This window comes from Oncorhynchus clarkii, chromosome 14 (genome assembly GCF_045791955.1).
Source record: "Oncorhynchus clarkii lewisi isolate Uvic-CL-2024 chromosome 14, UVic_Ocla_1.0, whole genome shotgun sequence".
Lineage (NCBI taxonomy): Eukaryota > Metazoa > Chordata > Actinopteri > Salmoniformes > Salmonidae > Oncorhynchus > Oncorhynchus clarkii.
The window spans coordinates 8,384,783-8,408,652 of record NC_092160.1 but is presented as its reverse complement, the minus strand read 5'-3'; the positions used below and the strand labels follow the sequence as shown (position 1 = coordinate 8,408,652).

Sequence of the window (23,870 nt, the reverse complement as noted above, 5' to 3'; positions counted from 1 at the left end):
CCATCTACTCCAAACTGGACCTACGTAGTGCTGACAACCTGGTCTGTATACGAAGTGAGGATGAGTGGAAGCCAGGGTTCATCACCACTAGGGGTTACTAGGAATACCTGATTAGGCTCTACGGTCTCACCACTGCTCCTGCAGTCTTCCAGTCCATCATGAATGAAGTTTTCCTGGACAGGATCAACCAGTTCATCATCGTGTACATTGATATCTTGATCTACTCTCACTCCCTTGCAGAACACGTACAGCATGTGCAACAGGTCCTCCAACAACTACAGGACCACCATCTTTATGTCAAGGCTGAGAAGAGCGCCTTTCACGTGACTACGGTAACCTTCCTAGGGTTCGTGCTGACACCAGGAGGGGTCAACATGGACGAAGGCAAAGTCACGGCCATGTTTAACTGGCCCAAACCTGACACCGTAAAGGAACTACAATGGTTCTCCAACTACTACCGCCAGTTCATCCGAAAATACAAATGACTAAATACTCAGTTCAAATATATGTAACTGACACAAATACTGCCCATCTCTGATAACAAATGCCGTAGTGATCCCATTGACAGTACATTTCAAGTACTCTATTGTGATTATGGCAGATTTTCATCTTCATTTGAACGGTGTCGACTAGGGTAGGCCTGTCCTTAATCAAGGTGTAAACTTTATGGTGAGGCTTGTGAAGTTCCACAGAGTGAAGTCACAATAGTTTGGCAGGACTTGACAGCTTTCTGTTTCTTACTGACAACAGAAATCATACACCTTGTTGCCAGGTCGAGCATAACAGTCGACTTCAAGTCGAGAGCTGGACTGTCATTAGTTTCTCCATAACCTCCACCATCATAAAAAAATTATTCAGCACCGGCCTTGTCTCTGCACTGAGGGCAGCTGCAGATGAGACTGGTGTAGATTATTTTGATCGGTTTACATATGACCAAAGGATCAGGGTTGATGTTTTATTCTGATAAAGGAAACCAACCGCATTCATAAACTAAATGTTGAGCTGCCCTCGCGCACCAACTCCTCACTTTCACATGGATACAATAGACCGTGTGAAAATAAGAATAACATTTGTCTCATTTGATAATGATGCAATGTAGAGTATAGCCTATGGGACTGGGCTAGCCAACTTTCATAAATGACAGCCAAGCATTACGTAGAGTTAATGCATGACGTGCACTTGCAAACAAACAGTAAAATATTGTCTAAATAACAAACAAAAACACATGACATACCGAATAAACAAACAACATCAACTTCTCTGTAAAGTATAAATTAACAACCGGAGACATGAATAGCCATGCTAGCCCAATGACGAATTGTAGGTATGTACTGTAGCTAGCTAGCATGTACAGCATTCACAAATCAACAGATAAAGTTCATAAATGCATGGAATCCATAAATATCACAATGTACTGGTAGAAGACCATAATATTACAATGTTAGTAGCAATATAAACTATCTGTTTTAACATACAGGATTATGACTTTCATGGGACAATTTTTCAATTACCTAGGAGGAATGCAGAAAGAGAAGGAAATGTGACATTAAAAATGGCACATACAACAAAAGGAATGTACAGTAATATCAGGCATGGGAACTAATCAGATTTTATGTAAATATACAACATGAAATTCAATACTTGTTACATAAACACCGTTTTGATTTCAGTGTTTAATGTAGCTCATGCAGTAACTGTGTGAGAACTACCGGATCCCCCAGATTGGACAGCTGGTCTGGTCCTGTACCACCGATATACTTGCCAATGCCTCCACCATTTCCCCACCACACACACCACAGACTGAAGGCCGGTTCTTAAAGGGTAATTCCGCCAATTTTCAACCTCATGTTAATTTATCTCCAAGACCAAACCCGTGTCTACATGTGTGAAAACAGCGTGTTTTTAAGATCGATAATGTTCTAAAAAATGATCCTCTGACATCACAGGGTGAATAGAAAGTTTTCAAAATCTGCTAAAAGTTTTTAGCCAGAGTGAGGCTAGAAAGCGTATAAATGCGTCGTTTTCAATATGTAAACACTGGTATTATGCTAGAGATAATGAAAATCAGGTTAAAGTGTTGGAATTGACCTGTTAAGTTTTAAGTGATGTGATTTCTGGGTGAGAATCGCGTCCCTCGTGGCCAAATAAACTCGCCAGCTGCTGCACATCACAATGGAAAACCTTTAGCAACTCAAATATTGTCTATTGGACAGTCAGTTTACTTCGTGTTGGTTCCTAGTGAATAGTATTCATTCCACCGACTATGTTGCAAAACTGAAGCAAACGGAACGAAACCGGGAGGGACCTACCTGAATTTGTCCAATAGAAACTCTAGTGTTGCTCGGTTTGGTTCTTAAACGGTTTCCATAATGAATACACCACAGGTGCATGCAATTTTCACACCATTTCAGTCAATACAAAACAAGGCAAGCCTATAAAACACTCATTTGAGTTGCGACACAGTTGTTTTAAAGATGAAAAAATAAATAAAGACACCTAACTACCAAAACCTGCGGGCTCTCCTTCACTGCAGCCGAGTGAGTAAAGCATTTAAACGTGTTAACCCTCGCAAGGCTGCAGGCCCAGACGGCACCCCCAGCCGCGTCCTCAGAGCAAGCATATTCAATCAATCCTTATCCCAGTCTGCTGTTTCCACATGCTTCAAGAGGGCCACCATTGTTCCTGTTCCCAAGAAAGCTAACTGAGCTAAATGACTACCGCCCCGTAGCACTCACTTCCGTCATCATGAAGTGCTTTGAGAGACTAGTCAAGGACCATATCACCTCCACCCTACCTGACACCCTAGACCCACTCCAATTTGCTTACCGCCCTAATAGGTCTACAGACGAAGCAATCGCAACCACACTGCACACGGCCCTAATCCATCTGGACAAGAGGAATACCTATGTGAGAATGCTGTTCATCGACTACAGCTCAGCATTTAACACCATAGTACCCACCAAACTTGTCATTAAGCTCGAGACCCTGGGTCTCGACCCCGCCCTGTGCAACTGGGTACTGGACTTCCTGACGGGCCGCCCCCAGGTGGTGAGGGTAGGTAACAACATCTCCACCCCGCTGTTCCTCAACACTGGGGCCCCACAAGGGTGCGTTCTGAGCCCTCTCCCTGTTCACCCACGACTGCGTGGCCATGCACGCCTCCAACTCAATCATCAAGTATGCAGACAATACTACAGTGGTAGGCTTGATTACCAACAACGACGAGACGGCCTACAGGGAGGAGGTGAGGGCCCTCAGAGTGTGGTGTCAGGAAAATAACCTCACAATCAATCGTGGACTTCAGGAAACAGCAGAGGGAGCAGCCCCCTATCCACATCGACGGTACAGTGGTGGAGAAGGTGGAAAGTTTTAAGTTCCTCGGTGTGTACATCACAGACAAACTGAATTGGTCCACCCACACAGACAGCATTGTGAAGAAGGCGCAGCAGCGCCTCTTCAACCTCAGGAGGCTGAAGAAATTTGGCTTGTCACCAAAAGCACTCACAAACTTCTAGATGTACAATCGAGAGCATCCTGTCTGGCTGTCTCACCGCCTGGTACGGCAACTGCTCCGCCCACAACCGTAACGCATCACCGGGAGCAAACTACCTGCCCTCCAGGACACCTACACCACCCGATGTCACAGGAAGACCATAAAGATCATCAAGGACAACATCCACCCGAGCCACTGCCTGTTCACCCCGATAGCGGAACCAGGCGAGGTCAGTACAGGTGCATCGAAGCAGGGACCGAGAGACTGAAAAACAGCTTCTATCTCAAGGCCATCAGACTGTTAAACAGCCACCACTAACATTGTGTGGCTGCTGCCAACATACTGACTCAACTCCAGCCACTTTAATAAGGGAATTGATGGAAATGTATGTAAAAATGTATCACTAGCCACTTTAAACAATGCCACTTAATATGTTTACATACCCTACATTACTCATCTAATATGTACAGTGGGGCAAAAAAAGTATTTAGTCAGCCACCAATTGTGCAAGTTCTCCCATTTAAAAAGATGAGAGAGGCCTGTAATTTTCATCATAAGTACACTTCAACTATGACAGACAAAATGAGAAAAAAAATCCAGAAAATCACATTGTAGGATTTTTAATGAATTTCTTTGCAAATTATGGTGGAAAATAAGTATTTGGTCAATAACAAAAGTTTATCTCAATACTTTGTTATATACCCTTTGTTGGCAATGACAAAGGTCAAACGTTTTCTGTAAGTCTTCACAAGGTTTTCACACACTGTTGCTGGTATTTTGGCCCATTCCTCCATGCAGATCTCCTCTAGAGCAGTGATGTTTTGGGGCTGTTGATGGGCAACACGGACTTTCAACTCCCTCCAAAGATTTTCTATGGGGTTGAGATCTGGAGACTGGCTAGGCCACTCCAGGACCTTGAAATGCTTCTTACGAAGCCACTCCTTCGTTGCCCGGGTGGTGTGTTTGGGATCATTGTCATGCTGAAAGACCCAGCCACGTTTCATCTTCAATGCCCTTGCTGATGGTAGGCTTTGTTACTTTGGTCCCAGCTCTCTGCAGGTCATTCACTAGGTCCCCCCGTGTGGTTCTGGGATTTTTGCTCGTTCTTGTGATCATTTTGACCCCACGGGGTGAGATCTTGCGTCAGATCGAGGGAGATTATCAGTGGTCTTGTATTTCTTCCATTTCCTAATAATTGCTCCCACAGTTGATTTCTTCAAACCAAGCTGCTTACCTATTGCAGATTCAGCCTTCCCAGCCTGGTGCAGGTCTACAATTTTGTTTCTGGTGTCCTTTGACAGCTCTTTGGTCTTGGCCATAGTGGAGTTTGGAGTGTGACTGTTTGAGGTTGTGGACAGGTGTCTTTTATACTGATAACAAGTTCAAACAGGTGCCATTAATACAGGTAACGAATGGAGGACAGAGGAGCCTCTTAAAGAAGTTACAGGTCTGTGAGAGACAGAAATCTTGCTTGTTTATAGGTGACCAAATACTTATTTCCCACCACAATTTGCAAATAAATTCATTAAAATATCCTACAATGTGATTTTCTGGATTTTGTTTTCTCATTTTGTCTGTCATAGTTGAAGTGTACCTATGATGAAAATTACAGGCCTCTCTCATCTTTTTAAGTGGGAGAACTTGAACAATTGGTGGCTGACTAAATACTTTTTTGCCCCACTGTATATACTGTACTCTATACTACTGCATCTTGCCTAATCTGTACCACCATTCTGCTGTTCTGTACCATCACTCATTCATATATCTTTATGTACATATTCTTTATCCCTTTAGACACACAAGTGTAAGGTAGTAGTTGTGGAATTGTTAGGTTAGATTACTCGTTGGTTATTACTGCATTGTGGGAACTAGAAGCACAAGCATTTCTCTACACTCGCATTAACATCTGCTAACCATGTGTATGTGACAAACAAAATTTGATTTGACATACTTTTTACACAAAATGAACAATTAATAACGCTGACAATTATTTTCAATTGAGGATATTTTTTTATATATTTTTTTGTGAACACAAGACCTGAACATATCAAACTTAAACACAGTAAATCACAAAGGGCTTATAAAATGCCTTCACGTTCACACAAAATCATGGTGTATCATTTTCTATTCTCTAACTACAGCACAAAGGCTACTTCGAATACTTCTCTCCCAGTCTCCACAGAAGAGATAGCTGGATTGCTGGAGGTTTTCCACAGTGTAAATTACTGTGGTGTTCCAGATGGTCTATTTAGTCGCCAGCTTATAATATTGTAATGCCGATCATGAAAATAACATACGCTACAGTAAGACCATTTTAACACACAAGATGCCATAAAACAACAATATGAGGGCAGCCTTTATGATAAAAAAAATTACATGCATATGAGAACGTTTAACGCATACATTAATATTTGGTCTAAGCTCACCAAATCAATTGCAACATGCCATATATAATAGCATCAAGCAAAGTCAGTGAATCCCAAATGAACATTTAAGCACAATAAACTGTATTCCACTAGTCTTAGCAAGACAAAGCTTTATCCCATTGATGACAGAAATAAATCCCTTATGGTGTCCAATAACTGTATTTCCTTCAGTCTGGCTGCCATTGAAAAGTGAAGTCTAAAAGGTGTGTTCAGCAAGAGTGTACTCTAAAGTGTCATAGATAACCATTACACGTATACGAAGGATTAAAAATATGCAAGTTCCCTTTGCATCATGAGCAGCCTGTCAGTGACCTACAAAGAAAAAAGACAAAATGACAGGTTAGATGGGTTGTAGTCATTAACATTTTCCATTACTTTTATCGGTGCATCAATAATCAATGTTACATCAGGTTGGGGACTTGAGCCACTGGTCTTACTCAACTGTTGAGCACAATATTGATGCACTGTACTACATTTCCACATGATGATTTGAATTTACAGTACCAGTAAACATTTGACACCTCATTCCTGGGTTTCTCTTTATTTATTTATTTATTTACAATTTTCTACATTGTAGAATAGTGAAGACATCAAAACTATGAATTAACACATATGGAATCATGTAGTAACCAAAAAAGTATTTTAGATTTGAGATTCTTCAAAGTATCCACCCTTGATGACAGCTTTGCACAATCTTGGCATTCTCTCAGCCAGCTTCATGAGGTAGTCACCTCGAATGCATTTCAATGAACAGGTGTGCCTTATTAAAAGCTAATTTGTGGAATTTCTTTCCTTCTTAATGCGTTTGAACCAACCAGTTGTGTTGTGACAAGGTAGGGGTGGTATACAGAAGATAGCACTATTTCTTAAAAGACCAAGTCCATATTATGGCAAGAAATGCTCAAATATGAAAAGAGAAACGACAGTCCATTACTTTAAGACATGAAGATCAGACAATGCGGAACATTTCAAGAACTTTTAGTTTCTTAAAGTGCAGTCACAAAAACCATCAAGCGCTATGATGAAACTGGCTCGCATGAGAACTGCCACAGGAAAGGAAGACTCAGAGTTACCTCTGCAGCAGAGGATGAATTCATAAGAGTTAACGACACCTCAGACCGCAGCCCAAATAAATGCTTCAGAGTTCAAGTAACAGACAAATCTTGCTGTCCACAGTCCACCTGGCCGTGCTGCTGCTCCAGTTTCAACTGTTCTGCCTGCGGCTATGGAACCCTGACCTGTTCACCGGATGTGCTACCTGTCCCAGACCTGCTGTTTTCAACTCTAGAGACAGAGTAGAGTAGAGATACTCTTAATGATCGGCTATGAAAAGCCAACTTACATTTACTCCTGAGGTGCTGACTTGTTGCACCCTCGACAACTACTGTGATTATTATTATTTGACCATGCTGGTCATTTATGAACATTTGAACATCTTGGCCATGTTCTGTTATAATCTCCACCCGGCACAGCCAGAAGAGGACTGGCCACCCCTCATAGCCTGGTTCCTCTCTAGGTTTCTTCCTAGTCACCATGCTTCTACACCTGCATTGCTTGCTGTTTGGGGTTTTAGGATGGGTTTCAGTACAGCACTTTGAGATATCAGCTGATGTAAGGGGCTGTATAAATAAATTTGATCAACATCAACTGTTCAGAGGAGACCGTGTGAATCAGGACTCCATGGTCAAATTGCTGCAAAGAAACCACTACTACAAGACACTAATAAGAAGAAGAGACTTGCTTGGGCCAAGAAACACAAGCCATATGGACATTACACCGGTGGAAATTTGTCCTTTGGTCTTTGTGCGACGCAGAGTAGGTGAATGGATGATCTCCGCATGTGTGGTTCCCACCGTGAAGCATGGGGTAGGAGGTGTGATGTTGTGTGGGTGCTTTGCTGTTGATGCGGTCAATGATTTATATAGAATTCAAGGCATACTTAACCAGCATGGCTACCACAGAATTCTGCAACGATACGCCATCCCACCTGGTTTGCGCTTAGTGGGACTATCATTTGTTTTTCAACAGGACAATGACCCAACACACCTCCAGGTTGTGTAAGGGCTATTTGACAAAGGAGAGTGATGGAGTGCTACACCAGATGACCTGGCCTCCAATCACCCAACCTCAAACCAATTGAGATGGTTAGGACCACAGAGTGAAGGAAAAGATACCAACAAGTGCTCAGCATATGTGGGAACTCCTTCAAGACTGTTGGAAAAGCATTCCAAGTGAAGCTGGTTGAGAGAATGACAAGAGTGTGCAAAGCAGTCAAGGCAAAGGGTGGCTACTTTGAAGAATCTAAAATCTAATTTGATCTGTTCAACCCTTTTTGGTTACTACATGATTCCATGTGTTATTTCATAGTTTTGACATCACTACTATTCTATAACGTAGAAAATAGTCAAACAAATAAGAAAAACCCTTGAATGAGTGGGTGTATCCAAATTTGACTGGTATTGTACACGATCGCCATCCTAAGTAATGAATACCATATCTGATGTCCGGAAGTGGGCATTTCCTTTCATGAAAATGCTCTCTTCAGTAGTGGCGGAATCAAGACGTTGATAAACAGAAACTTAAGTGACCAAACCAAGTACAGGGGTTCCAGTGTCATGTTATGTATGACAATATAATAATTTACATGTTATCATTTAGCAGACACTCTTATTCAGAGCAACTTACAGTAGTGAGTGCATACATTTTAATACTTTCTTTTTCATACTGGTCCCCCATGGGAATCAAACCCACAACCCTGGCGCTGCAAGCGCAACGCTCTAACTGGGATACACGGGAATCAACATTTTGAGCACTCCTAAGCCATTCCTTTCTATGTGAAAGCAATGGAGGCATGGGATGGGATCCCACACCACTAGTCCTTGTAGGGTACTACCTGTGGAAGGGCACTGCTAGACCATCTCATACTGGTTGTTGGTGATGTATCGAGACAAGCAGCAGGACAAGAATACCCCAATGAGCTAGGCAGAAAGTTAAAGAGTTTCAATTAGGATGTGAACCAAAAAAAAAGGGACAAGGTTAAATCTAGCATTTTCTTGATGATCTCACAACATTTCAAGATCCATGTTACAGGTAATAACATTATTGTATCCCCCCCCCCCCCCCCCCCCCCCCCATGTACCTGGAAGAACGCAATTCCAAAAGATATCCCTGCAATGATTCCCAGGTTAGACTCCATCAAAGTGGTCACCAGTGAGAAGCAGCCCTAAAACATGTTGAGCAGAAGGAAAACAAACGTTTTACTATGGTTTCTTTAGGTTATAGCTGTTCATTACGCCTACTGATTGGCAAACACTTGATCTAAAATACTGACAAACTATGAATCAAAGCAGGGTCTGAACTTAGCTAACCAGAGACACAAAGCTCTGACAATTCTGTGTGATATGATAGATAGTGATATGGAGGCAGTGCTCTCACCGTGTCATACACCACGTCACGAGCCTTGTCAAGGTCCTTGAGCTTCTCGACAGAGCAGACCGCGTTCGCTTTGCAACAGCTGACAGGGACGCCATTGTCTTTGAAGTACTTTGTGGTGTTCCAGTCCTTGTAACTATTCACTCCACAGCAGTACAACTGTACAAAATACACATTTACTAATCATCAAGAGGAAATAACAACGGTGACTTCTAATTCCTACTTCTATGGAGGACTTAGCCAAGTGGGCAAATCAAATGTTGTTTTAAAAAGGTGGTTCTATTGTACGTCAATAAGTTATTTAATAATGTAAAAGACAGACCATAACCTAATACAATCGTATACCAACAATATCTATGCACCTGAAAAAAAAAGATGGCCGGGTCGTGGCCATCTGTACTGTAAAAGTTGATTATAGAAATACTTCTGCAGGGTCTCTGATAAAATGTTGTTATAAAGATCACTTCTCTTAACAGAATGTTTTGTGGTCTTTGCAAAGGAACCAGATAGAATTAGGCTTTGCAATGAATAACAACAATATCACTTACAGTCCTCTGGATGGTGTCAACTGCAGAGCTTTTGGGGTCAGTGGTATTGTAGTTCGTCACAGCATCTTTATAGGCATCACCTAATACAGCCTTTATCTGCAATAAACAAATGGAATTGGGTTTGATTTATGGCCAGCTGAATCCTATAGTAATGGCAAGTGTATTTTAAGTCACCTCATAGAAGTACCCACACATTGTTCTATACTACCCTATAGCTTACTGCAACATAACGACCAGAAGGTCTTCGTAGTCCTAGTCGGAAACGTTGGAATAATCTATATGGGAGTATACCTCAGTGCACGGGTAATTCCATTTCTTATATATGAACATTTTTATACCTCAGCACCTGGTAAATTGTTGGATGTGGAAACACTACTTTTGAAAAATATCTCACCTCATGTCTGAATAAGAAGCCAGAGATGCCAGCCACAAACTCCGCTAAGAACACCAGAATCAGGAACATGGCATACTGAGAGGGGAACAAAAACAAACAAACTCTCATCAATTTACATACAAAGACTGCATGCAAAGACTAGAAACATTTGAGGAGAATGTGCAATACAAAATGTAACACTTTCACAGTGCAACTGACCAGTTTTAGCATCCATGGACTACCGCGGCATGTAGCGAAGCAACCAAACAGGCCAAAAATGACGATGATGGCTCCAGTCCCGATGAGGACATATGGCGCGTTGGTGCTCTTTTCAGAGGCCAGCTGGAAATAAGCTTCCAGGCTCACCTTCCCCCATACTCCAACAGCCAGAAGGATAACCCCTGTAAACTGGGAGAAAGCACAGACAGTCAGCTGGTCCTTTGTAGCTCAGTTGGAAGAGCACGGCACTTATAACGAAAGGGTAGTGGGTTCGATTCCTGGGACCACCCATATGTAAAACGTATGCACACATGACTAAGTGGCATTGGATAAAAGTGTCTGCTAAATGGCATATATGATATAGAGTGCATTCGGAAAGTATTCACACCCGTTGACTTTTTCCACATTTTGTTACAGCCTCATTCTAAAATTGATTTAATTATTTTTTCCCCTCAATCTACACACACACACAACACCCCATAATGACAAAGCAAAAAAGGTTTATACATTTTTGCAAATGTATAAAAAAAATAAACTGAAATATTGCATTTACATAAGTATTCAGACCCTTTACTCAGTACTCTGTTGAGGCACCTTTGGCAGCAATTACAGCCTGGAGTCTTCTTGGGTATGACGCTACAAGCTTGGCACACCTGTATTTGAGGAGTTTTTCCCAGTCTTCGCTGCAGATCCTCTCAAGCTCTGTCAGGTTGGATGGGGAACGTCGCTGCACAGCAATTTTCAGGTCTCTCCAGAAATGTTATGTTGTCATGTTGGAAGGTGAACCGTCGCCCCAGTCTGAGGTCCTGAGCGCTCGGGAGTAGGTTTTCATCAAGGACCTCTCTGTACTTTGCTCTGTTCATCTTTCCCTTGATCCTGCTCGTCTCCCAGTCCCTGCTGCAGAAAATCATCCCCACAGCATGATGCTTCCACCACCATGCTTCACCGTAGGGATGGTGCCTGGTTTCTTCCAGACGTGACACTTGGCATTCAGGCCAAAGAGTTCAATCTTGGTTTCACCAGACCACAGAATCTTGTTTCTCATGGTCAGAGTACTTTAGGTGCCTTTTGGCAAAGTCCAAGTGGGCTGTCATGTGCCTTTTAATGAGGAGTGGCTTCTGTCTGGCCGCTCTACCATAAAGGCCTGATTGGTGGAGTGCTGCAGAGATGGTTATCCTTCTGGAAGGTTCCACATCTCCACAAAGAAATTCTGGAGCTCTATCAGAGTGACCATCAGGTTCTTGGTCCGCTCCCTGACCAAGGCCATTCTCCCCCGATTGCTCAGTTTGGCCAGTGTGTGATTTTCCAAATCATGTCCAATCAATTGAACTTACCACGGGTGGACTCCACTCAAGTTCTATAAACATCTCAAGGATGATAAATGGGATGCACTGGAGATCAATTTCCAGTCTCATAGCAAAGGGTCTGAATATTTATGTAAATAAGGTATCTGTTTTTTAATTTGAATACATTTGCAACAATTTCTAAGAACCTGTTTTTGCTTTGTCATTATGGGGTATTGTGTGTAGATTGATGAGGGGGAAAAAATGATTTAATCAATTTTAGATTAAGGCTGTAACGTAATGAAATGTGGGAAAAGGGGTCTAAATACACTGTATATTTCTGCACTCTCAGGTCCATAAGGGGATTTTTAAGAAGTCTGGCTTAGTTCTGACACAAATTCAAGATTTAAGGCTCAAAAACAACCATCCGAATTATACACCTTGAGCACCTAACAATTTTATTCAGCTCAGTGTGACTGTTGTTGGGGGTCTTTACAAAGCTGAAAAAGCTTTGAGGTTGGTATAAGTGGCCTACAGATTTCTCACATGGAAGGCAAAGTCAACATGGAACTTAAACATCTCCCCCACAACCAAAAGCCCAAGTTCTCACATCAGTGAGCTCAGCATCTTCCCTAGAAAAATGTATTGCTCTTCCTTCTACAAGAGTCATTCGTCAGAGGGCTGTCATTAGTCCACCGGGCCATGAATGATACACATCACCCTCTATATATCAATAAACGGCTAAGATAAATATGTTATCGTGAACTTTGTACCCAGAAAAATTAAATTAATGGCATAGCCACATTCAATTAATGGCATAGACAGAAAAATGGAAATTGAATAAACAGCATTGTTCACAAGATTTATAAAGAAAGCGGTTAGAAAAATGAAAGCTGTCTACCGGTCTTTAATGTCAACTAAAAATATATATTTCACCTAAAACTACAGCTAAATAGATGTTTATGCTCATAATAATTATTTAGGTAGAATGCCAGCCGTCTGAGGTTGTTTCTCAGTCAACAACCATTTAGAAAAGCTGTTTACAACATCTGCCAATTTGCCGAATACTGTCAGCTCAAGCACTAGCGCAAAATTCACTCTTATGGAGCCAACTGTTACTCCTTTAATAAGGTCGAAGGTTCGTATATGTTATTTTCAGAGATAGACTGGCTCTAGCAGCCAAAACAGCCAAATGTTCCATTCAAACTTGAATCGACAGGGTTCTAGAAACATAGCCCTTTACTTTCATATCACCTCGAAATAATTTCACAAAAGCAAAATATAAACTTACTGTAAACCATTTTAACCGGCTTCATCACAGTTGCTGCTGATAGTATTTTTTCAGTGATGACACGTTTCTAGCGGCCTTCTTCCATTACACACAGATGTTCGGATCATGCTAGATACAGTTCCCAAATAGCACAGGTGGTCACTGTCTTCTGTAAATAGGAGCTGTAACATGGAGATATGGCCATGTGGAAACACTAACCGTTACCCTATAAATGTGTGTCAATTTAACGTTTTGTTTCTCGCAGATATGAAAGATAAAGGTCTATAATGCTTCCAAAACCGTACCGCAAGCGACACATGTTAATGTTCAGACCGAGCGTCTGGGCTCTTCACAAAACTCCCCCGTACAGAAGACTCCTTTCTCCAATGTGTGTAATGTAATAGAACTGAGAGCCATGATCAAGGGCTATACGAGCCTTAGCTGGTTGGAAATGATCGACTACATGAGCCCGGCAATCGACGTGAACAATCGAAATGCAGCCTCTTCTCGCGGACTGCAACACTCAAAAGAAAAAAGGTCCTGAAGTAAAGTTTATTACAACATAACGACGAACTGTGATAGGGCCCCAACTTTTACTGATAAAGTTTGCACATTATGTAAATTAGCTCGAGGCGTCGCTAAATATCCAATAAAGTTATTATTTTATACCAGAGTGTTGTCGCGCTATATCACGGCGAAATACTTCTTGGCGAGGTGTTTATTTTCAATAATTCGAGTCCTTTCGCGTCAGCCGTAGCCTAACGTTATTCCTTTGTAAATGCCAATGGTTGGGAAAGGTTGTTTGTTGGCATCGCCGCTAACTTGGCCCATTGTTACGGTAGCTTGCTTGCATCAGTTATTTACATGTAAATACTCACCCAAAATATGAGACTGTAAGAAATAAGAAAGGTCTTGAGACATGTAATCACAGGTTTCGTTTGAAGCCTTCTCGATGGGGGAGACATGATGGCTATTCCGCAGAAATGGTCAGTCAAAAAGTATCGTTGTTGCAAAAAAGGGAAGAAAAGAAAATGACCAAGGCGCCGTGCTGGAAAACTTTTCTCGACTAAACAGAATCCAAGGAGAAGTGACGTCGTTGATCCAGATTCACACTCCGTGAAAATAAAGTACATTTCCTAGTTGTTTAAAAAATATATATTTATGGTGTTCCACAATTTAATATAATAACTTTATTATTCCCAAAGACAACTTCAGTTAATGTATGACACTAGGCCTAACACAATGACAAATGCCATATAAGATATTATTAGTCACAAAAATGTAATTTTCATCAAAAAATCCCTATTGATGCCGGTTGGCTAAAACACTACTAGTGTATCTATTGGTTTCATGAGGTAAAGACCAGAGTTAGCGCCCTGATTGCAGTACTGAATATTGCTGTATATGTATATTCAGTGTTTGATCATGTATTATTTATTTTCCGCTCTTGCGTGTGCTGTCAACGTCATGATTGACCTAATTGTCCGTTATGGTTTCCAATACAACAGTTTCAAAATTGTACGGGGAATTAAATGTTGTAAACATGATTAATTTCAGTAGGTGGATTTGAACATCACTCCTTGTTTTACTCAGGTGCGGTTTCGTGGACAGGGTTTAATTTAAATCAGGACTAGGATAAATTCTACTTAAATTACTCCAGATAAAAAATGGCCCTTTTTTCTTACCTTTATTTTTCTAGGCATTTAAGAACAAATTAATTATTTACAATGTCGGCCTACCCCGGGCAAACCTAGACGATGCTGGGCCAATTGGGCACCGCCATATGGAACTCCCAACTCCCGAGCTGCAGTGCCTTAGACCGCTGTGCCACTCTGCTTAACTTCAGATGAATTAGTTATATACTAGGGAGTCCCAGACTAAGGTAAATAAGAACATACCAGTTATATTTGTGAAATCTGATTAGATTAACGATGTGCACTTGGCGCTGACATGAGGACACTTCAAAAACCAGGGATGGGACTCTAATACATAAGCATTATGTGGAATTGGAGCAAGACACCTAGACCAAACAATGGACAGAAGTAAAAGAAAACATTAAAAGAATTTCAGTGACTTCAAGAGGGAAAAACCCCCTCGAAGCGAATTGTGTTAAACCACCCAATTATCGAAAACAAACAGCATGATTCATCAACAGAAAACAAGAAAAATAATGCCTGGGCTATCATGTCTAATGAATACAACACATGAAAAAGGAAGCTACAACAATTTAAGTTAACTCTACTGTATTTATTGTTGGCTGTTGATTTGTGTACAACCATTTTTCAACAACCATTTTCCATCTAGCTAGTTGGCCATCTACATGTTGCTAGTTATACATGTAGTTATGTCTGTCATATTGAGGTATCTAGCTATAAATTGATTAATCCCTGATTAATCAAATGGATAGGTGTAAGCATCAGCATCTGAGGGTGGCCTGTCAGGCAGTCCAGGATCCAGTTGCAGAGGGAGGTGTTCAGTCCCAGAGTCCTTAGTTTAGTGATGAGCTTGGATGGCACTATGGCTTGAAAGCAGAGCTGTAGTCCATGAACAGCATTGTCATGTAGGTGTTACTTTTGTCCAGATGGGAAAGGGCAGTGTGGAGTGCAATAGAGATTGCGTCGTCTGTGAATCTGTGGGGCGGTATGCGAATTGGGGTGGGTCCAGAGTGTCTGGGAATATGGTGTTGATGTGAACCATGACCAGCCTTTCAAAACATTTCATGGCTACAGACGTGAGTGCTACTGGGCAATAATAATTTAGACAGGTAACGTTGGCGTTCTTGGGCACATGGACAATGGTTTCCCTATTAATATAATTATTTAGGCTATAACTGTTAAACTAGTGATGGATCAGGGTTAGGGCTGTAAAATAGCCCTTGTAACTAGTCCAACAATGCCGCCTAGTGGTAATTTATCGAACCGCATGTGATAAACGCGGGGGAACTTGTCGTCACTAGTTACCCCAGCCAAAAGGTAATAAACCCCGCCTATTTCTAAAATGTATCTTCTTAAAATGTGATTTTAAACCTAACCGTAACCACACTGCTAACCTTATGCCAACCCATAACCTGTTGACTTTGTGGCTGTAGTAACTAGTGGACACCGAGGAACTTCTACAGTAAAAGTTGTCGTCTGGTTTGACTGGAGCGTTGGTGGGCTTCTTCTTTGCACAGAGAGAGAGAGAGATAAGAAAATAGACGCGAATAATTTTGTCAGTAAAAAAAAAAACGATTTAACGTTTTAGTCGTGCTTATGGTCTGGACTAGAGCTCGCCTTACTTTTTTTCTGCGCTGGACTATGGTCTCCACATTGGCTAAAGTCGATGCGTAGTATCACATTTATCTGAATTGTTGCGCGTAAAGACCGTGTTGTCATGTCACGATTCCATATCCTTTTACTATTCCTGGTGACCTTTTATCAGAGAGCTGCTGGGACACAATGAGGGTAAGACCACCCACAGGGCACACACGGGTTTAATCAACGTTGTTATCACGTCATTTCAGTTGAACTAACGTAGACTATACCTTAAATTCACGTCTGTGACCAGTGGGCAGATACATTGCACTTGGACTATTCAGGTTCTTTACTCAAAGATTACATTTGGCAGTAGCCTTGTTGTACAGAATGCAGTCTCATCTATGTCCCATAATAGGTTCCATGCAATGGGGAGTGGGGAACCAATATACACAGGCAGTTAGGAAAGCTAAGGCTAGCTTTTTCAAGCTGAAATCCTGTAGCACAAACTCAAAAAAGTTCTGGGACACTGTAAAGTCCATGAAGAATTAGAGCACCTCCTCCCAGCTGCCCACTGCACTGAGGCTAGGAAACACTGTCACCACCGATAAATCCACTATAATTGAGAATTTCAATAAGCATTTTTTACAGCTGGCCATGCTTTCCACCAGGCTACCCCTACCCCGGTCAACAGCCCTGCACTCCCCACAGCAACTCGCCCAAGCCGCCCCCATTTTTCCTTCACTCAAATCCAGATAGCTGATGTTCTGAAAGAGCTGCAAAATCTGGACTCCTACAAATCAGCCGGGCTAGGCAATCTGGACCTTCTCTTTCTAAAATTATCTGCCGAAATTGTTGCAACCCCTATCACTAGCCTATTAAATCTCTCTTTCGTATCGTCTGAGATTCCCAAAGATTGGAAAGCTGCCGCGGTCATCCTCCTCTTCAAAGGGGGATACACTCTAGACCCAAACTAAAACTGCCCATCCTACCGATCCTCGACTTCGGCGATGTCATTTATAAAATAGCCTCCAACACTCTACTCAAAAAATTGGATGCAGTCTATCACAGTGCCATCCGTTTTTGTCACCAAAGCCCTATATACTACCCACCACTGCGACCTGTACGCTCTTGTTGGCTGGCCCTCGCTTCATACTCGTTGCCAAACCCACTGGCTCCAGGTCATCTACAAGTCTCTGCTCGGTAAAGCCCCGCCTTATCTCAGCTCACTGGTCACCATAGCAGCACCCACTCGTAGCCCGCGCTCCATCAGGTATATCTCACTGGTTACCCCCAAAGCCAATTCCTCCTTTGGCTGCCTTTCCTTCCAGTTCTCTGCCGCCAATGACTGGAACGAACTGAAAAAATCACTGAAGCCGGAGACTCATATCTCCCTCACTAGCTTTAAGCACCAGCTGTCAGAGCAGCTCACAGATCACTGCACCATCTGTAAACAACCCATCCAACTACCTCATCCCCATACTGCATTTATTTATTTATCTTGCTCCTTTGCACCCCAGTATCTCTACTTGCACATTCATCTTCTGCACATCTATCATTCCAGTGTTTAATTGCTATATTGTAATTACTTCGCCACCATGGCCTATTTATTGCCTTAACTCCCTTATCTTACCTCATTTGCACACACTGTATATATACTTTTTCTTTTCTTTTTTTCTACTGTATTGTTGACTGTATGTTTTGTTTATTCCATGTGTAACTCTGTGTTGTTGTATGTGTCGAACCGCTATGCTTTATCTTGGCCAGGTCGCAGTTGCAAATGAGAACTTGTTCCTCAACTAGCCTACCTGGTTAAATAAAGGTGAAATAAATAAAGAAATACCTCAATCACCGCAGTAAATAGAAGTAGCCGAGGTGGGATCTTTAGAGGGACCTGAAGGAATTACAAAGAGAGCAGGGAGTATTTCCCGAACAGAAACTCAACCACTCTTCTAACATTCTTTTTCAGTTACAAAAAGAGAGAGCAAAGAAGCCCAAATATCCCATCTATGCATTTTTTCATTAAGAAAAAGTTTTGTAGGTGAATACAAGTCATCACTGTAGTAAGCCTACAGTCACCTGAGTTTTCTATCTAGCCCTCCTCTGTTGAGCATGTCACCCCTTCTCAGACCTGTGTAATTACATCTCCAATCACAGACAAATGGTTGAGTGTGCACAGACCAGCTGTGCCAAGGTCCTCATTTGGCCCCTACGAGACAGTGATTCGAGTCACCTCAGATCCACCCAAACTCATGCCTGCTGCCAGTTGATTACAAAGCAAAACCACAAAGCCAAAATCTAGTCGCTAATGGATTGATTCTGGCTATGTCTCACCATTGCTATTAGTCACATGTTCTCCTGTAATTGAACACTTTTCCAACTGAAATACAAAGGATGCTGATCTGAAATCAACTTCCTAAACCTCAACATGAGAATATATCTATGGAAACGAGTGCAGTATGGCTGCTGTGAATAGTTGGCTGGTGAAATCCACCCTCTCCAGAATGACTCATTTTCCTAGTTGGATGTTCTCCCAGCAGTGGTCATTGTATGTCTTTCTGGTAAAGTAACCACCTCACCGAGAGCAGTGGGAAGTGTTCCTGGCTGGTCTCACTGTGATGCGTGCTGTGTCTATCTGCTTTACAACCTGCAGGCGGCCATAGCAGCTGCCTGCATTAGTGTAATAACGTAAAAGAGATATTTGAATATTGATACCACTTGCATGTCTACTATGAGACATGGTACACAGGATTTGAATCGCTGCTGAAATGTAAAACTGTCTTGAATGCCAAAGAGTTTGTTTATCCTCACTTGGATTTGCAAGCACGAGGGAGACTTGGGTGCTAGGAATCTGAGGGCATGTTTACGTGTTATTCAGAGTCAGACTGTAAATAAGGCATTTGATGAAAGGTGTTTGTAAGTAAACATCATTGTACATTTAGCAGCCTATTGCAAGTGCCCAAATTACCATCATTAGAAACGTTGTTGAGATTTGTCACCATGAGTTGAATTTCCATTGGTCTAAATTACACATTGGCTAGCCCCTGTCTACTGGGTAAGCTAGTATCTGGACCACTTTGTTGTTACAAGTACTCCGTCGGAGAGACAAGGGGGGAAAAAAATCGAATTTTTCTAAACAGAAGAGTCCCTTTTAAATATACTTCAAGAGATTGGGTTTATGAAATAAGATAGACCACAAGTGAGGGGAAAGAATGAGTGTGGTAAGGGAGATGTAATGTATGGAAAGTTAGATTCAGCTCCTTGGTTTAAAGCTACAGTGAAAACGATGAGGCAAAAACACTAACTAGATACAGTAATACGCTCAAAATGGAGGAGAGGACCTCTGCTTTCCAACGTTGTCCTCTTCACGTGTCATGATCTCAGTGCACATTCAGTGCAATGTGTGCCCAGTTAAGTCCTTTTCCTACTTTCTTTGCTATCTTATTTTCCTTCCATGTGACGCTAAAACACTTTTACGTTGAGTTGAAGGCCCTTTTTCAGAGATGTACTAGTTTTCACTGGACTTCAGTTTTGGATCCCAACCAGGTTTTTTTTCCCAACTTCCCTTTATGGAAATGGCTCAGGAATGGACCAGTATTCAGGCTGTGCGAACCTGAGACTTTGTGGGGAAACCATTAGCATTAGAGGTTCTCTGCATGACCTTTATTCTACTCTTCATGTTCTACCTCAAAATCATTTCATATGTATCACAAATAAGCTGATAAATACATGTAGGTTAATGTGTGGGAAAGAAAGTACATATCGCCCATAAATACATTAGTAGCTGACAAATAGTTTTTATCTGTTTATGACTTGTTGCTATGACTGATTTTAGAGCTAATAATAGTGTGTCGTTGGGTTTCAGGCTCTGGAACCACAATGCACAGCAGCTACAATGAGGTTGTGCCAGAGGAGGAGTACTACACTCCCCAACTGAACTACAGGAGTAACTACGGAGAACCACACAGTCACAACACTAACATTATCAACAACACAGATTTGAAATCTACGTACCCCACATCACTGTTTTGAAATCAGTGTCTCTTGGCATGTCTGTAGCACATTGGTCTTGACACTGAGTTCCAGTGTGTGTTTAAACAATATTGTTTTGATGCAGATCTAAGATGGTGTCACTTTCTGACCCTGGCCAATGGGGATGTGACCTGCCACTTCCCCCGAGGAGAGGACTACCGCAGCACCCTAGGCACCCGCTGCGAGATGACCTGTGACCGTGGCTACAAGCTGCTGGGCAGATCCTCGGTGCAGTGCATGCCCAACCGCCGCTGGTCTGGGACCAGTCACTGCCGCCGTGAGTACAGGCTGATTATAGACAGATACAGCTGATTGTCGTTTTTTTGTCCATGTCCTCTATTGTTCATTTTTCTTTTAAAGTCCCTGAGTTTTCTTTAGAAAAAACCTTCATGGGAGTAGTATACAAAACATGAAGGACCCTGCTCTTCCCATGACAGACTGACCAGGTGAATCCAGGTGCAAGCTATGATCCCTTATTCGTGTCTCTTGTTAAATCCACTTCAGTCGGTGTAGATGAAGGGGAGGGGACAAGTTAAAGAAAGATTTTTAAGCCTTGAGAGAATTGAGACATGGATTGTGTATGTGTGCCATTCAGAGTGTGAATGGGCAAGACATAACATTTGAAACAGGTTTGGTAGTAGGTGCCAAGCGCACCATTTTGAATCAAGAACTGCAACACTGCTGGGTTTTTCACTCTACAGTTTTCCGTGTGTATCAAGAATGGTCCACCACCCAAAGGACATCCAGCCAACTTGACACAACTGTGGAAAGCATTGGAGTCAACATGGGCCATCATCCCTGTAGAATGCTTTTGACACCTTGTAGATTCTGTGCCCCGATTAACTGAGGCTGTTCTGAGGGGAGAGGGGGGGGTTATGCCACTCAGTATTAGGAAGGTCTTCCTAATGTTTGTTATACTCAGGGTCTATCTTGTTGACTATGGTGACTCCACAGAGGTTCGTTGCAACGTGCTGCACCTGATCTGGCATGGCACGTACCACTGCACCCAGGGTTATGTGGTGGACTCCAGCTGTGGCTACATCTGTGAGCTGGGGTACCGGATCGAGGGGGACCACTCTCGTACCTGTCTGGATGGGGGGTCCTGGAGTGGGGCAGAGTCCATCTGTGCAGGTATAGCTCATATGTTTAGTCAGCACGTCCAAGTATACTGACATGATTCATGAATGATTTTTCACTGTGGTGTGAAACCCAGGTGGTGTTTGGTTTGATATGCCTGGAGGTAAGTGAATGATCAAAGTCAGTGGTAATTAAGTCAGCAGATTTTTTTATTTCCATGAGTTAATGAGATGCATGCACCCTGTAAGCACAGCAAAAATTTCAAAAAACATTTGGAATCCAAGCTAATTGTTTTTCCAGTGCCATTTTTTTTCTAACTTTTATCAGCCCCGGCAGCTCCCATGGGCATGTCTCCCACCCACATAAACACAACACAGACACTCATCTAGTACCGCTCTTTCCACGTTTCATTTCCTTTTTCTGTCTGTCTCAAAACCAAGACCAATAGATATTTCTTATCTTCAAAGTTCCCCTCCCTCAAAAGATTCAATTGACCCAGACCAACAGAGGATGTTAACATTTAACCCCCCCCCCCCTGAGTCGATTCAGCTATTTCAGCCACACATGTTGCTGACAGGTGTATAAAATTGAGCACACATCCATGCAATCTCCATAGACAAACATGGGCAGCAGAATGGCCTTACTGAAGAGCTCAGTGACTTTCAACGTGACACTGTCATAGGATGCCTCGTTTCCAACAAGTCAGTTCATCAAATTTCTGCCCTGCTAGAGCTGCCCCGGTCAACTGTAAGTTGAAACGTCTAGGAGCAACAACGGCTCAGCCGCAAAGTGGTAGGCCACACAAGCTCACAGAACGGGGCCACTGAAGCGTGTAAAAATCGACTGTCCTCGGTTGCAACACCACTACCAAACTGCCTCTAGAAGCAACGTCAGCACAAGAACTGTTCGTCAGCTTCATGAAAATGGGTTTTCATGGCCGAGCAGGCTAATGCCAAGCGTCGGCTAGAGTGGCGTAAAGCTTGCCGCCATTGGACTCTGGAGCAGTGGAAACGCGTTCTCTGGACTGATGAATTATGATCCACCGTCTGGCAGTCCGAGGGATGAATCTGGGTTTGGCGGATGCCAGGAAAACGCTACCTGCCCGACTGCATAGTGCCAACTGTAAAGTTTGGTGGAGGAATAATGGTCTGGGGCTGTTTTTCATGGTTCGGGCTAAGCCCCTTAGTTTCAGTGAGGGGAAATCTTAGCGCTTTGCTTCCAACTTTGTGGCAACAGTTTGGTGAAGTCCCTTTCCTGTTTCAGCATGACAATGTTACCATGCACAAAGTAAGGTTCATACAGAAATGGTTTGTTGAGATTGGTGTGGAAGAACTTGACCGGCCTCCTGGACCGGTTCTACGAGAAGAGGCTTCTGATTGTGTCGGCACCTAACGTAGCCCATGGAGACTACAAGCTCCAGAACCTTATGGTACAGGTGAGTCCGAGACACCGGGATGATTTGGGTATCATCTGCAAGTCAGGGAATTTCTGCTCTCAACAATGGTAGTTTCTACAGGACTTAATAAATAGCTGTTTAGTGAATGAAATATGAGCACCTCGTTTGTATGAATTGTGACCATGCTTGGGGTGTTTTCATGCCTAGAAAGCAGATTGTGGTCTGGACATAAGAGGAGTGACAGTGATTGAGCTGCTAGGGTCCCCTCCTCGAGAAGTGGGCCACATCAAGGGATGTCACCTGGACATTGAGGGTCTGAGGTAAAGTGACTTCACATAATCAAATTGTATTGGTCACATACATGGTTAGCCGATGTTATTGCGAGTGTAGTGAAATGCTTGCTTCTAGTTCCGACAGTGTAGCAATATCTAACAAAAGGGATGGAATAAGAATATGTACATATAAATATATGGATGGGCCATGACCGACCAGCATAGACGGTATAAAATTCAGTATATACATCTGGGATGAGTAGTGCAAGATATGTAAACATCATTAATGAAGTGACTATTGATCCATTTGTTACGAGTGTCCAATCATGTTGGCTGCACTGCATCTTCAGGCAATGTAATACACCATCACTGACTTGACACGATATGGTCATCTCGTACTGTGGTACAGGCAGGCTTTACGGATCTCCAGATCCTACTTCAACATGGTGCTGCTAGACAAGGATGGTTTGGACCACGAGAGATTCCTCACACCCACCACATCCGATGAGCTCTTCTCATACATCGACAATAACCTTTTGGACGAAGAAGAACAGAGGCGGTTGGAGTTAGAGACCTCTGACTAAGAGTGCCCCCTGGTGGCTTGGAGGTCAGACACTTTTACAAAGATATCAGCTCAGAGGAAGGCTGGCCCAGAATAGAGAGAGAGAAACAAGAAAACGGATAACAGCTCTGCTAGTCAAATGTTTCCATTGGCTGATAAACCTGAAAAACAGGCTAAGATCTTCATTAATGATGTTTACATATCTTGCACTACTCATCCCAGATGTATATACTTCATCTAAAAGTATAGAGATT

General features: G+C 42.5%; 1 protein-coding gene and 1 pseudogene across 1 annotated transcript; one reads left to right on the top strand and one right to left on the bottom strand.

Moving 5' to 3' along the window:
• Positions 1 to 5,483: 5,483 nt before the first annotated feature.
• On the bottom strand, positions 5,484 to 14,505 carry LOC139366216 (tetraspanin-7-like). Its single transcript, XM_071103445.1, has 8 exons — positions 13,923 to 14,505; positions 10,492 to 10,680; positions 10,294 to 10,368; positions 9,900 to 9,995; positions 9,355 to 9,510; positions 9,059 to 9,142; positions 8,813 to 8,897; positions 5,484 to 6,231 (listed from the first exon to the last, which is right to left on the bottom strand). Exons 1-7 carry the CDS (start codon positions 14,175 to 14,177, stop codon positions 8,829 to 8,831), a joined length of 924 nt encoding a protein of 307 aa, XP_070959546.1. The 5' UTR covers positions 14,178 to 14,505; the 3' UTR covers positions 5,484 to 6,231; positions 8,813 to 8,828.
• A 1,801-nt stretch (positions 14,506 to 16,306) lies between these two features.
• On the top strand, positions 16,307 to 23,638 carry LOC139365813 (sushi repeat-containing protein SRPX2-like; annotated as a pseudogene).
• Positions 23,639 to 23,870: the final 232 nt, after the last annotated feature.